The sequence below is a fragment of the Schistocerca piceifrons genome, chromosome 10 (genome assembly GCF_021461385.2).
Source record: "Schistocerca piceifrons isolate TAMUIC-IGC-003096 chromosome 10, iqSchPice1.1, whole genome shotgun sequence".
Classification (NCBI taxonomy): Eukaryota; Metazoa; Arthropoda; class Insecta; order Orthoptera; family Acrididae; genus Schistocerca; species Schistocerca piceifrons.
Window position 1 is genome coordinate 97148691 of NC_060147.1, and position 15675 is coordinate 97164365.

Consider the following 15675-nt stretch of genomic DNA (forward strand, 5'->3'; position numbering starts at 1 on the left):
CACCTTGTAGTCGCCTCTTGTGATGAAGTGTGGTAGAGAACATGACTACTTGCCTGCTCATTCTTCAGTTGCAGACCTATGCTGGAGGGAAGAGCAGGAAGACAATCCAGCAAGCTGCCTTCCCTCACATGCCTCCCCTCCTCCCTCCCATTGCCCCTTCCCACCAACCTACCGCAGCCAGTGAACAGCATTTATCAGTTAAATGGACTCTACTACATTTAGATGTGATACACACATTTAATATTTGTTCTTAACACAATTCATTTAAAATAACATTAATTTTGCTTTTATATACCATTAACACACCATTTTAATAAATGTCATTTTTCCCCATCACTTGTACTGTGAAAACCATTAGTCCTAGGGAAAAATGAAAGGGACCTTTTCTCCAGGAAATTTAATGTAGTTTAATTTTGTGCTGGGAAACATTTTCACTAGAAGCTACAGGTTTTTTTTTTCAGGCAGTCTTTTAAGTATGTTGTTTACGGCAGTCCCTCCTATCACTGTACAAAAATTTATAATTACATGAATTTTTCTACCCTATTTGATATTTTTAGTTTTAGTTGATTGGGCTAATAGAAATCACAGGGATAAGGTCCCCTGTACAACAGACTGAGCTAAATGTTCAAAACCATTTCTTTCACAGCAACCACTTTTGGGATTTAATTTTACTGCCTTTGAATCTCCACAGAGTCAATTATCTCTCAAAATTTTGGCAGTGATGTTGCATCAGATTCCTTGTACAGCACTTTTTAAACATTGCATCCTGTCTTCCACAGTGAAAGAGTAAACTTAAAATTTCTTCTCTGATTGTACAATATATAAATGTGCAATTGTACAATATATAAATGCATGGCATGACACAACAAAACTATGTTGCAGAACTGTGAACATAAATCTATAAATACCTGTATCATTGCAGCTGTAAGATTGGACAGGCTGCCTACTGACACCTAGAGGAGTTTTCTCATTGTTGGTCTCTGGAACAGGTGGTGGTTTTGCCATTTCAAACACCATCTCCGAAAGGGTAAAAGCCACCAGGTATGTGCTCATAGGCAGTGATGTGTCAAAATGATCCACAATCCATCCTGCTTCATTCTCTCTGGTGAGTAATAAAATGTCTCTATTAATAAAAAATAAAGAACAAAAGCAAAGCTGAGCTGCGTCACATCAGTTACACAGAAATGACCTACACAAATCTAGAACATTGTGACACTTCACACTTTTGCTGTGAATCTGCTTAATTGTAAAGTTTTCAGGTCTATTACTGTATTGTATTGCGATCATTGCAGTGTGATGAATTAGTGCTGGTGGCTTTTCCATATTTTCTGTCAGAGTGGCAGGAGGTAAAGAGCAAACAAAATAACTTGGCCAGTACCTGTGTAGAAGTGGGTGGAGGGGAGGGAGCAATAGTAGTGGTGAGGCTTCTGTTAACGATTGTCATGAGGTAGGGGAGATGCAGTTCAACAGCTAAAGCCTATGCACAAACACATATCTGCCTTAACTTGTAAGCTACAGCTATAAAGTGTGCAAAACAACTGTATTAACAGGTTATGTGAGCACAATCAGACATAGAAGTTCAGTGTCAATAGTTTCCCTCTAGAAAACTGAAAACGAAATAGTCACATACACAAAAGGTCAATCAAAGCAGAATGAGACCAGCCCTGTGCTGCCACAATGAAATCTCATAAAATAAAAGAAAGAGTAAAAAATGTGATGAGGTGTACACTACCAACTGCCACAATACTGACTACATAAAATGAAGAACATGTATAATGTGAAAATTATGTCTCAGACCTCTGACAATCTGTAGCTATGATTTATTCTTATTATAGAATGGATGGGATAACTAAAAATTCTTGCAACTCTCTCAAGCACAGCTTTTACTGAGATATTTGCTTCCACATCAGCCTCTTCCAACAAAAATTTAATGGCATTTCATGCAATCATATACGTCTGATTATAAGCTTTTCCTGCCCCTGTGGAGTGAAGATTTTGGTGCTATGTTATGTAATAAAGTTCAAAGTATGCAGTTTATCAGGTGACAGTAACCTGAAGCAGCTGCCTCTTTGGAAAGATGTGAGGGAAAGATAAGCACTCATAGTGAGAATGTATTTCTGCACCAGTGCCACATTATTTTTTTTAGAACTTTAAATATGATATTTATGTTGCAATATATTCATGCAGACATGTTTTTTCCTTTGTTTTATGTGTAGTTGACAGGAATGGTGAGACTGTGGTCCTGCCTCATTCATCTGATGCAAACCTAATAAGTGCCAGACAGTGCGATTGTGAGAAGCCGCAAGCTGCTTTGTCAAATTATTCTATGTTCTTTATTCTAAAAATTAAATTGGAAAATAATTATTCACTGTAAACAAATTTTGTAGTGTGACGTAAACAAAATGTTAGAACTCACCTCTCTGTTAGTAGATACAGTTCACGGCTTAGTGTAACATATCACATTGGTGAAGTGATGTGTTTTGCAACATATACAGAACTGACAAATGATGATTGCCACCACACAAGTTTATTTTAGTAACAAGTTCAGAGTGTGGGAATTTGTTTTCTTGTTTTTATATATAACCTGGTATGAAGGATGCAGCATATCTGCAACCTAGGATAAAGACAGGTGATGTATCATGCTCCACAGCACTCACTGGTTGGTGGTTTATTCTGCGTCATTAGAGTCTGCTTTGGAAATACAGAACATTTCACAGAATGACATCGGTGACAACTGTGGTGACATAATCAATATCTGGAGTGTGTGAGGGGTCATTCTCTAGCTTTTGTTCATCTGATATACACCTTCCATCACAAACTGTCAAATACAATATATTGGGGAAATAAAATGTTAATTTCATCTTTGTACAAGGAGAAGGTCAGCATATGTGATTACTGAAGACTTAATGATACACCAATTTGTTGAAAGTAACAATGCTACATTTTTTTGCATTTTACAGCAAAGACGAAGCTGCTACAGATAAGACATCTGTATCTACACTAAGTTAAAGGATTATTTTCCACTCTGAATCTGAAGTACAGCATGTCAGAATTACAAGTATTAATTTAAATATAGACCAAGAAGTCATTCACAAATTAACTCACACAAGAAGAGGGATGTACCATATCAGTGTTGATGAACAGGTGACAGAACATGATGAGAAAAACTTATTCAAAATAAGTCTGTTGAGAAATTCCACATCTCAAAATTGTCTAAGAAACAAACAATTTTACTCTTAACAAAAAATCATTCAGCATTTATGTATCATATATAAGTTAACTAATCACCTGTAAGTATGATTACATAATTTTATAACAATACTCGGTCACTTTATTACATAACTCTGTGACAATATTCAATTTTTTTCAGAATAAATTATACAGCCTGAGAATTGTTAACAACATTTTCACTCTCAATTGTCAGTTTTTCTTTTATCAGTACATGGTAGCACTTCCTCTTGAGTTAAGAATGGCTCCACACCTTCCGAACACTGGCAAAATGAGATGAGGGGTCTCATCTTGTGAGGAATGTCTGCTACTGATGTCTAAGCTGAGCATACAGCTGATGCAGACAGGACATGGTTCACACCCTACAAAAAGTTCTATGAGGTTTGGATCAGGAGTCATAGCACGTCATAGTAATTTCCAAGGTCACTTGCAAGTGATGTATTGAGCACATGATTGTCACAGCAATAGATATCAATTTTGTTTACACTCTTGACAACAACAAAAGATGACAGTAATTTAACTTACTCATCATCCAGATCTTCACTATCGACAATTCCATGTGTTGTGTATGTAGCCAGGAACTTTTTTTTGCCATAGCTGGTGTACACTAAAGCTATACCTCTCAGGGAAACTGTGAGAGCCTTGCAAGGAAGCTATTTGCCAACCAACCACTGAAATATGCACAGTTTGTCACAATCACATAACACACCTCATGACAAAAACCACAGGAATTGCAAACAGTATTTGTAGATAATGCAGTTACTGAAGCAGCAACAATGTATATTTTTTAATCTAGCAAAAGGCTAAAATAATACTCTGCTGTATCCTCAGTTTACCTCTACCAAGCCACATGTTTTTCCTGATCAAGTTCTTTAGTGACATTTTGTACAATGCAATTGAAATGGGAAATAAACTTTTTTTTTTTACTTACGCCTCACCTTGACAATCCATGCAATTCCTAAAACCACAATTTGGCGATAGATGATATTCCCAACAGATGTCTAAACCATTTTCCACAATACACAAGCTCAGAATTAACTCCCATCTAGTAAGAGTAGTGCAAGTGGGCACTGCACAGACTTCATTTCACTAATGTGAAGAGCACATACAGAAGGGACTGCCTCTTGTGACATGTACCGGGCGACTGTTCATCACATAGGGGTGTGAGGATACTTTTGACCAGACAGTGTATATGGACATAGTATCAATCAATTTTGTTAAAATTATCAGTATATTTGTATACAAAGAAAACAGAAGGGTTACAAAATATTAATTTCAAAACTGTAGGTAATTAAAAACATGATTATATAATCTGAATACAGAAAAATATCATAAACTTGTACATTTCAAAAATTAACACACCAATAAGATGTATAGTAAGGCATATAGTAAGTACTGGATAGTAGGGCAGGCTGAAGGTCAGACACAACTCCAGCAAGACACAAGGGATGATCACTTGTATTATATAACACAAATGTAAACGAGTGCAATAACAACAAGAAAATTACAATAATTGAGAAAAATGGGAAAAACCGCTTGTCTACTAAGAAAATTATAACCTGATCAGACTTTTTAAAGGCTAAAATGAAAGTCCTCAGAAAATTAAGCTGCAACAAGAACAGAGGATACTTGTCTCAACATTTAATCGAGGTAAGTATTAAACAGCATTATCCAACATCTGAGAGGGGTGGGGGGGGGGGGGGGGGGGGGGGGGGGGGGGGGGGAACCCAAAAAGTAATACAATAGAAGACAAACAGGCATCTTTGAAAGATGAAACAGAGAAAGCAGCACAGGATCAAACAGACAAGTCCCAGTAGAATTCTACACCTATACATATATCCACAAGCCTCCACTAGGTGGAGGGTGCCTTGTACCATTGTTAGTTGTTCCCTTTCCTGTTCCACTTGCAAATGGAGTGAAAGACACACGACTGTCAACATGCTTCTGTACAAGCCCCAACTTATCTTACCTTTGTAGTCCTTATGTAAAATGTACATTGGCGGCAGTAGAACTGCTCTGTAGTCAACTTCAAATGTTGCTTCTCTAAATTTTCTCAATAGTGATTCACATCATGTTCCCTCCAGGGATTCGCATTTCACAAAGTATCTTTGTAATACTTTGTTGATCAAACCTACCAGTAACAGATCTAGCAGCATGCATATGAATTGCTTTGATGTCTTTCTTTAATCCGATTTAGTGGAAATCCCAAATATCTCAGCAGTACTCAAGAATGGGTCGCATTAGTGTTCTGGATGCAGTCTGCTTTACAGATGTAATGCACTATCTTAAAATTCTCCCAATAAACTGAGGCTGACCATTCACCTTTCCTACTACCATCCTCATGTCCTTGCTTTGCAACATTATGCCTAGATATTTTACAGACATGACCGTGTCAGCCAGCACACCACTAATTGTGTGTTTAAATATTACAGGATTAAACAATGGAAAGTCAAGGATGGAATAATAACAATATTACGAAAAGGAGAATTGCTACTCACCATAAAGCATAAGACACTGAGTCGCACATATGCAAATCACAAAAAGGACAAAATGGATGAAGTACGGGAAAACAGGATGAAACCAGAGGGAGCGGGCCAATAGTGAAAGGTGAAAAAATGCTCTCTCCTAGCCTTGTTGATAGCTTTATTAACTTTAGTAACTATTGTCATTATGATGACATTATGATCACTAATCCCATCTCTATACTGGCACTGTTGATAAGCTGAGGCCTGCTTTTAACTCCAAAGTTTCTTTTCTGTGTGGGCTGTCTAACTAGCTGCATGAAATAGTTTTCAGAAAACATGTTCAAAAGTACTTCACAAAACTTCCTCCCGTATCACCTGCAGTGAATCCACAGACATTCCAATCTATACTCAGTAGGTTAAAGAAGCCTCCAACTAATATCATGTGATCTGGATATTTCCATACTACTGAGTGTGGACTTTCTTTAAATGATTCTAAGCCTGTCATAGAGGAATCAAGTGGCCAGTAAAAACACCCAGTAACTAATCTGAGTTCACTAGGACATGTCACATGCATCCAGGTAACTTCACAGTCAGACTCAATTTTGACCTTAATCAACACACGATCTTGGTCAATTGCAATAAATTCTCCCCTCCCCATCTCCCCCACCATCCTATGACATCTAGTCTGCCTTTTTTACTTCAGCTTTCAGCCAGCTCTTGTTTCCAAGAATAATTTGAGCACGAGGGAGGAATGTTGTTATACTTACTTTGACAATTTACTCTTAAAAAGTCAAAGCGTCTTTACTTTGTGTGCAGTCTGATTTTTTGCTCTCTGCATATCGATTGGTGAGTGTTCCTCAGAGAATTTCAAACTATCACCTAGCCTAAAATATTCCTATCTTCACTCCACAAGTACTCTGCAAGCCAAGTAGCTGCTTACTTTATGTAGTGCACCCAACTCATCAAGGGGAATGTTACAATTCTCCCTCCTTAACACAGGTCCATAAATCTGCAGCCAAGATCATCACATCATTGACAGTGCCATCGATTGAGATCCTCTCCTCAACTAAAAATCAAAGGACCTCAAACAATCCTTGGTTTACACATGAAATGTTAAATTTAACTGACAAAAGGAAAAATATAAAGAAGCAGCAAAGTATGCTGGCACAAGGGAATACAGACACATAAAAATAAGATTTATAGTAAGTGCAAAATTGCTAACCAGGAATGGTAACAGGACAAATCCAAGGCTGCAGAAGCATGCATGACTGTGGGAACAATATTAACCTACAGGAAAACTGAAGAGACCTTTGGAAAAATGTTAATAGCTCAGATGGCAAGCCAGTAATAAACAAATAAAGGAAGGCAGAGAAATTGAAAGAATACATAGAAGGGTTATCTTCAAGAAAAGAACTTGTACAAAATATTATAGAAAGGGAACAGTAAGCAGATGAATATGAAATTGACAATATGGTAACTCGAAAAGAGCTTGACAGAGCACTGAAAAACTTGTGTCAAAATTAGGCACTTGGAGCAGATGACACTCCATCAGAATTACTGAGATTCATGGGAGAGACAGTGATGATAAAATTAGTCCATCTGGTGTGCACATTATCTGAGACATGCAAAATACACTCCGAATGCAATAATTACAGTTCCAAAGAAAGCCTGTAGGTGTGAATATTACTGACCTACCAGTTTAATAACCCACAGTTGCAAAATACTGGCATGAATTGAGCAGCTCAGGGGGAACACAATACTAAGCACTGTGTGTGAATACATCCCTCTTGTTCATCATGGTTTTGTTTTATTTTATTTTATTTTATTTTTCACTAAAACCTACATATGTGAACAATGAACACATCTGTGATTAAAGTGGCAAGTGAATAACTAGTTTCAAGCAATGAGCTATATATTTAAGTCTTCTAGTAACTCTGTGTAAATGTTCTCGTATGATTATCATTATGTTTTGTTATTACCATATGCGATTTGGGTAACATATTGGTACCTCAACTACAGTAATGTATTTGTTTTTGTATATTTCATATGTTATAACCTGTTTTCTTGTTCTTTCTATGTCTGCCTGGAAGAATATAGATATCAAAAGCCATCCAGAACAAAATGGATGTTATAATAAAATTATTCATATTTGCAGATCAATTGCAATTTTGAATCCTCCGTAACTTCAAACTCCCAGTTCGGTGCTTACCATTCTGTCCCCCCAAGCAGCTCAATTATTTACAGAAGAATGGAAAAACTGATAGAAACTCACCTCTGGAAGGTCATTTTACATTCTGAAGAAATGCAAGAATGAGGCAGGTTGAAGAAAGCCAAACCAATGACTATAGCATTTATAAATTTAGAGAAAACATTTGGTAATGTTGCCTTTGACATTGTGAAGGTAGTAGGGACAAAATACAGAGAGCAGAAAGTTATTCACAACTTATACAGAAACCAGACTGCTGTTATAAGACTCTAAGGAGGTGAAAGGGAAGTAGTAGTTGAGAGGGGAGTGACACAGAGGTGTAGTCTATCCCTGATGTTATTCAGTCCACACACTGAGGAAGCTGTGAAAAATTGGAAAAGGAACCAAAGTTTAGGGAGAAAAAAACAAAACCTTTGAGTTTTGTCAGTGTCCTCGTAATTCTATCAAGAGACAGCAAAGCATTGGGAAGACAAGTGCACAGTGGATAGCATGTTCAGCAGGAATTGTAAAATGAACATCAACTAAAGTAAAATAAAGATGATGGGATTTTGAATTAAATCAGGCAATGGTGAGGAATTTAAGTATTGCGAAAATGAAACACTTAAAGTAGTAGATGAGTTTTTGTTATTTTGTCAGCAAAGTAACTGATGATGGCTTAAGTAGAGAGAATATAAAATGCAGATTAACCTTAGAAGAAAAGTATTTCTGAAAAAGATAAATTTCCTCAACATATCTGTGTGGAGCATAGCCTTGTATGGAAGAGAGATGTGGATGGTAAGTGGCTGAGATAATAAAAGAGTAGAAGCTTTTTAAATGAGGCGCTACATAAGGTTGCTGATAATTATTAGACAGATAGAGTAAATAACTGATGGGATAGTAGTGAACAAACTGGGGAGGCATTTGATGAAATGGGTCATCAAGAAATCACCTATTTGGTAATGGAAGTAAGTATGGGGGGGGGGGGGGGATAAAAATTGTAGCAAGAGTGTAACACTATTACAGGAGACAGGGGAATGAATGAAACTTCTTGCAGATTAAAACTGTGTGCCAGACTGAGACACGAATTTGGGACCTTTGCCTTTCGTGGGCAAGTGCTCTACCATCTGAGCTACCCAAGCACAACTCATGCCTGTCCTCACAGCTTTACTTCTGCCAGTACCTTGTCTCCTACCTTCCATACTTCAAAAACTCAGTCTGGCACACAGTTTTTAATCTGGTAGGACATTTGATATCAGTGTTCACTCTTCTGCAGAGTGAACATCTCATTCAGGGGAATGAATGTTCGAACTATCATCTGCCACAATATGTACACGGTGATGCACAGTGATGCTATGTGTAATTTATAATGAAAATCTAGTGCGTCTGCCCCCTACTTCACGTAACTGAACTGCAGCCAACATACTTACGTCTCATCTTGTAGCCATTGTCCCATTTGGTTCCATCTCCATTGGTTATGAGCTCTAATGCTTGTGCAATAAACAAAGCACAATTATGTGGCAAGTGGGTAGATTTAAGTGCTGAACATAATGAAAATCATAAAATACTGGGGATAGCAACTAATCTTGTTTTATTTGTTCAATCACAAAATTAGTATAACAGTTTCTAGATCCAGTCTATCATTAATATTCATAACAAAATTCACGATGATTAGTCATTAGTTCCGAGCACCACAAAAACATAAAAATGCTTCACACAATCTTAGAACCCACAAGAGATCACACAAATATGTTCTCAAAGGCAACTTGAACAATTAATTCCATCTTTACACAGAGTTGCACTTCACACACTAGTTCACATGTTACAACAATGAAAAACTGTCTACCCCCAGTATCTGAGTGTTCAGTGCAACAGTATGTCAATCCTAAGGGCCTAGGTTTGATTCCTGGCTGGGTTGGAGATTTTCTGCTCAGGGACTGGGTGTTGTTTTGTCCTAATTACATCATTTCATCCTCATCGACACGCAAGTTACTGAAGTGGCATCAAATCTAAAGACTTGCACCAGGCGGATGGTCTACCCGACTAGAACCCCAGGCATATGACATTTATTTATTTAACAATGAAAATTGATCATAGACTGCCTTGGATTAACACAACATCACACAGTATATCATCCGAGGCTAGTTTTTTCATTCTATCTTCAAATGAGATAAAATTTTATACACAGATTGATGTACTACTTCTTTGGAAACTGATCGTAGACCGACAGTGAGCTATCTTAGCAGTTGGGTGCTTTCCCTCTCCGGGCACACATGTAATTGGTCTATGCTTTCCATCAATAAGCACTGTCAGCAACTGAAATCTGTAATTAGTATTTCCTGATGAATTGAGTGATATCGAAATTATTAAGAATTGAGTGATATTGAAGTTATTAACAAGTTCTCAGAGCAAGTAACATCATTGGCATGGTCAAAGCTGTATATTAATATTTAAACACTAAATACAAATAATAAAAGATTCGGTTCTTGGCACCCAGTGTAGCAGGTGAATCCCCACTGTCTGTCTGTTCCAGTACAATATGGCTCTTGCTCGCCCAGCTGTTCTCACAGTATGCAACTATCTGGCATGTCATTGATGAGTCTGCCTTGTGATCCTACCTATTCACTAGCCTCTCATAGCAAACTCTTCCTACACTGTGTATTAAAACACAGCAATAAAAATGTAATAAATGTGGGCAGGGATGTGGCATGAATATCACAGAGGTCAAGTCTTGAATATAGCAAGCCAATTCAAATGGCTGCGGATTACAGTGATCACAGTTGTTATACAGAGATGAAGAGGGTTGCACTGTGTAGGTGAGCTGCCTCAAGCTAGTCTTGAGACTGGCGACATCAACAACCACAGTATCAAGTTAATGGGTTTCAACTATGCTTGTCATCTGCATATATTCTTATATCACTTGCAGAAAACTGATAATTTAGATACTGCAGAAGTCATGAAGTGCGCCTTTCAGATGCAGTCTCCATATAAAGTAAATGATTCACAAACAGCCCTTTCCAGTGCAAAGTCACTGTGACAGTAACCAAAACTCTGGAGCTGTAGATAGTCCGATGAACCTTACTTTCACAGACAAGCTACAGCAGTAGCTGAAGCAAGAATAAACTTTACCAATATTACTCCTTGAGAACCTGTTATCATAGTCTTTAGTCAAATGCCTTGTTTGATGCAGCTCTCCATGCTAGTCTACCCTGTGCAAGCCTCTTCATGCCTGAATAAATACTACAAGCTTCATCGATGTCAACCTGCTTACTGTAATCAAACCTTTGTCTCTATCTACAACAACCGTTACCTCTCCCCCCCCCCCTCCCCCCCCCCCCCCCCCCCCCCCCCCCCAACCATTCTTCAAACTATGATCACATAACTTTGGTACCTCTTATTTATTGTTGTTCCCTATTTTTCCAGTACATCCTCATTTTCTTCCCATGTTGCCTTTTGTTCTTGTTGAACCCAATATCTTGAAGACTCATAATCTAGTATTTTATTCTTTCATAGGTTTCTTTTGGTTATTTCCAATTCTTTGATGTTGTTTCTTTCTGTTTCTTCCCTTACTTATGTAATCTGTGGTACTGTCAATTTCTTCTTCTAGAAAAACTGGAATATTAGTTCTGTTAGCCTTTCTCATTAATTCAGCAGAGGTTTCTTAGCCATTACTTCTCATATTTTATCTATGTTTTTGTAGATATCCGTATTACTTCTCATTTTCCAGTCATCTATAGTTTATACTGCATCCATTGTTTTTATAATAATCTGTCTTTCAAGTACCTCTATTTTGTCCGGTTGACAGTTCATTATTATGGATTCACTTCCAAATGAAAATTTTCGTCATACCATTGTGACCAGTGTTTTAGTTTCATAGTTCTAAATGTGTGTTCATTGTTGTAAATATTGTTTGTCAAATCATTTGTGCCTTTCATTTTGTTAACTCTTACATCTACTGCAAAGTCTTGTAGTCCATTTACTCAGTCTATTTTACCGATTTGTGTTTCTATGAATTTTAGAGCATTTTTTATATTTGTTATGAATTTTGTTTTTTTCTTTTTTTCAGCTGAAATTTTAAAACCTGTTCTATTTGCTATTTTTGGAGTAACTGCTTCAGTCAGATTTTCTGAAAGTATTGCAAAACCATCTTCAAAAACCATTTACCTTAATTACATTTGTTTTTTTGTTTTTCTTCCCTCCATTATTAATTATTAAATTAACTATGTCTCAGTGCCTCAGTATGTGTCCACCAAGTACATAACAGAACATATCTGGCATGTTCACCCATCGTACCCCACGGGCATATTTTGCCAAATCATCTCAGTGTCAAATCTACCGTTTGAAATTGTTGCCAGTCTATGAGCTACAGAAAGACAAATATTTAATCATCTGGCCACTTTGTTTTCAGTTGGAGATGTCTACCATCTGATGACAACCCTTTAGAGAAGTCTGTCTACGGTGCAGTTGTTTGACTGTAAAGATGTTACAAGCATATTATAGCGCTACTGTTTATATGTGATAGTTTTCTTCAGCAATACTGCTGCAAGAACACCTTCACCTTTAGTTTGAAATGGTTTACGTTTTCCCCAAGACAATTTTACATTTTTCTTTTTAAATTGGGGGAATAATGAGCAGTGTCTATCAAGGAACCCCTTGAGTGTGAGGCTGCAATAGGTAAATGATGTTTATGGCATTCAGCACCCCACATATCGTCCACCCTGTAACCACAATATTGGCTGCTAACGATAACAGGGGGCAGGACCGCAGGTACTCAATGGTGAACACAGTGTGAGGCTACAGAGAATAGGTGAACTGCTTAGTCAATTAGTAACTCACAATAATGCTAAAATGGTAGTGGTGTTTATTCACTGCAGAGCGATGACAATGATAAACAAAGCAAACACTGCATTACATCTAAAACAACAGTTGCTGAAGTTGACATTTTGTCAGGAAGGAACTCAAGAAGTTTTGCAGAGTTAGAAAGAAGTCACATGTGAAATATTAGCGTTTCTGCAAAATGAGTCAGTCGAATGGTAGTGTCATATATGCTCAACTGTGTAGAAAATGTATGTAAGGAGTAAAGGGATGCCAATGTGAGCTTAACAAATTAAAGTAAGAGAAACTACAGATTTAAAAATGAGGACAATGCACACTTGTTACAAAAACTGGTGTTTCTGCATTTCAGGATGCTAGATGCAAGGAGGTGCATGATAATGACCTACTACATTAAGCACATCAAATTGTGTGCAACATAGGTTACAGTGATCTCAAGGGAAGGAGTGGATGGTTGCATAACTTCAAACAGTGCTACAGAATTGGAAGACATAAGATAACGAAATTTCAAACAAAGTGTCAACTTGATGATGCACAGCAAACTACGGAATCACCTGAAAATTTGTAGATGAGATAAACAAACTTACCCCATAGTCCAGCGAAGAAATTATTTTCATTTCCAAAAAATTTGGATTTGGAGAGGAAATGCATATCAAAGGAACCCTTGAAACTGGCGGTACCAAGGGAGTTATATCGAGATCAGCTAACAATGTCTTAACGCACTCGTATACAATTATGCCAACTGTTAATCTGGATGGTAAATTGGCTCAACAGTTATTTATTGTGCTACAAGAAGTTGGAGGTGCTCTGCCTCCTGTAATTCTTTCTCATGTGCATAATCTTGCGAGAGCAGTAGGGAATATTTACATCACAACAAGCAAGGGTGGGAAAATGGGCATGAGAGAACTACAACTATGGTATGAGCACTGCTTTTGGACAACAGCTTGTCAGCATTACTTGGCTTTTGCTTCATTCCTGGTCTGCATACAGAAATCTTACTCCTCTGGAGCAAACTGTTCCTCCTGAAAAGTGTGACATTCCAATTCATTCAACCTGGTACCACTGGACAAATTCAGCCTCTAGATGTTTGTTTTTCCATATTTGTAAAACACATTACTGCACTATCTGCAGCTAGTGCTTAAGGGGTAGCCAGTTTTACAATAAGCTCCTGACAGATTGCTTCGAATCTGATTGCATGCCATCACATTCCATTATTTTTCATCACCCCATTACACCCATATGATTCTACATGCATTCTTTAGGAGTGGATACCTAACTAAATGTCCTGCACAATTTGTGACTCACAAAGGGTTTGCCTTCAATCTCAATGGTACAAATCTTTGTGATCAGTGTGGCACACCATTTTTCAGTAACTGTTCATGGTGCAAGTTAATGGTTTGGTTTGATTTCTTGAATGTCAATAATGTCCATTTTAGTACATACATCCCATAGAAGGTTAATCTCTGCACCTACTGGACACTCATTTTCTGTCACCCTTCAGATAAACATGGTGAGTCATTAGCAACTAATATTTTTTCTATCTTTATTGGTAACACTACACTTTCAAAGGAGTCTTCCTAAAGAATGAACTTGCTTCCTCACACTCAACGGGCTCCTTGCAAAAGAAACTAAATATACTGACTTTAAAATGTGCATGGGGCAGTAATTTCCCTTCAAAATTTGTTAATAACAAGGATGAAATAAACATTATTTTCAGCTTGTTAGTGCCTACAACATGCCGATGGAATGTTACAAAATAAAGAGGGACTGTGATTTACCATCCTACTGATAAGGGCTTCACTCCTTATCAACTGAAGTAAGCATTTTATGAGACAGCCATACTTACAACTGTTCAGTATGAACTATGGGCATGTTGGAGATGGCAGTGTAGTTGCTGGAATGGATGATGTTGATCTGGAACATGGCTTTCATCACAGGTTCGTCAAAGCAGGGAAAAGCACTTCGTGCTTCTGTCGCCTCAAAATGTGTCAGTGCTATCCATCTGAAAATAGAGAAAGATATGTGGTGATGATATAGGGACACACTACTTCTGTGAATGAACCAAGGAACAGCCGCATACATGATATGTAACTACTGTCAACAATGTTGCACAAGAAGGCTTTAAAAAAAATATTACAACAGCACAGCAAAATTATTTTGTCTTTGTTGCAGCCTAAAACTGTCCAAACATTCCTTACAACCAAAAATGCACATGATGAGATGTGTTCAGAAGTGCCACACAACATTGTGTGTGTGTGTGTGTGTGTGTGTGTGTGTGTGTGTGTGTGTGTGTGTGCGTGTGTGTGTGTCTAGTCAATTACTTGGTCTCGGATGGCAGGCAGTGATGTGAAGCAGCTACAGTGTGTTTGGTGCATAATATTGCAGTCCTTCCTTGTGGAGATTGGACATGGTCAACAAGAACCTTGATGGCAAGAATGCCTTCCCTCATGTTCCCACGCAGTCAGCATCAGATCACTGTCGCATCTAAATGCCCCAGAAATTTGAATATTGCATGATTTGACCATACGACCAAATGGCTACCCACAATGAAGCCCCATTCAAAATATGTCAGGTGCTGATAACACTTTCTCATATGGGTATATGGCATTTCCTTGCCCTTCACAGTAATCATTCAATAGTTGACACTGATTATGCTCCTTACCTATCCTGCCGTACCAGAAATTAAAATTGTAATAATATTTAGAAACTGTATTTTTGTGCAAACATACACTTTTTGAAGTGCAACAATCCCTACTGACATTAACAAACTAAAAGTAGTGTAATTACAATGTCAGGGGTGTTTGTGGTGGGATTCTAGGGTGACTTATTTTCGAGATATCTTATTTTGAAAAGTTGCCACACCGACACTTGTGCAATACCTGTGGTAGCACACACTGAAGAAAAACTGAGTGCATACCCTAGCTACGGGAATTCTAATCAATAATGAGACAATTGACCATCAGAAGT

General features: G+C 37.7%; 1 protein-coding gene across 3 annotated transcripts in view; it reads right to left on the reverse strand.

Annotated features, from left to right (window-relative positions):
• The window catches only part of LOC124718951 (aminopeptidase Ey-like), a 273185-nt gene that overhangs the window by 174648 nt on the left and 82862 nt on the right, over positions 1-15675 (reverse strand). For all 3 annotated transcript variants that reach the window (XM_047244618.1, XM_047244617.1, XM_047244619.1), the window contains exons 5-6: positions 14555-14710; positions 909-1102 (exon numbers count right to left, since the gene is read on the reverse strand). In XM_047244618.1, the coding sequence (XP_047100574.1) occupies positions 909-1102; positions 14555-14710 (350 nt within the window). The remainder of the gene's footprint in view (positions 1-908; positions 1103-14554; positions 14711-15675) is intronic.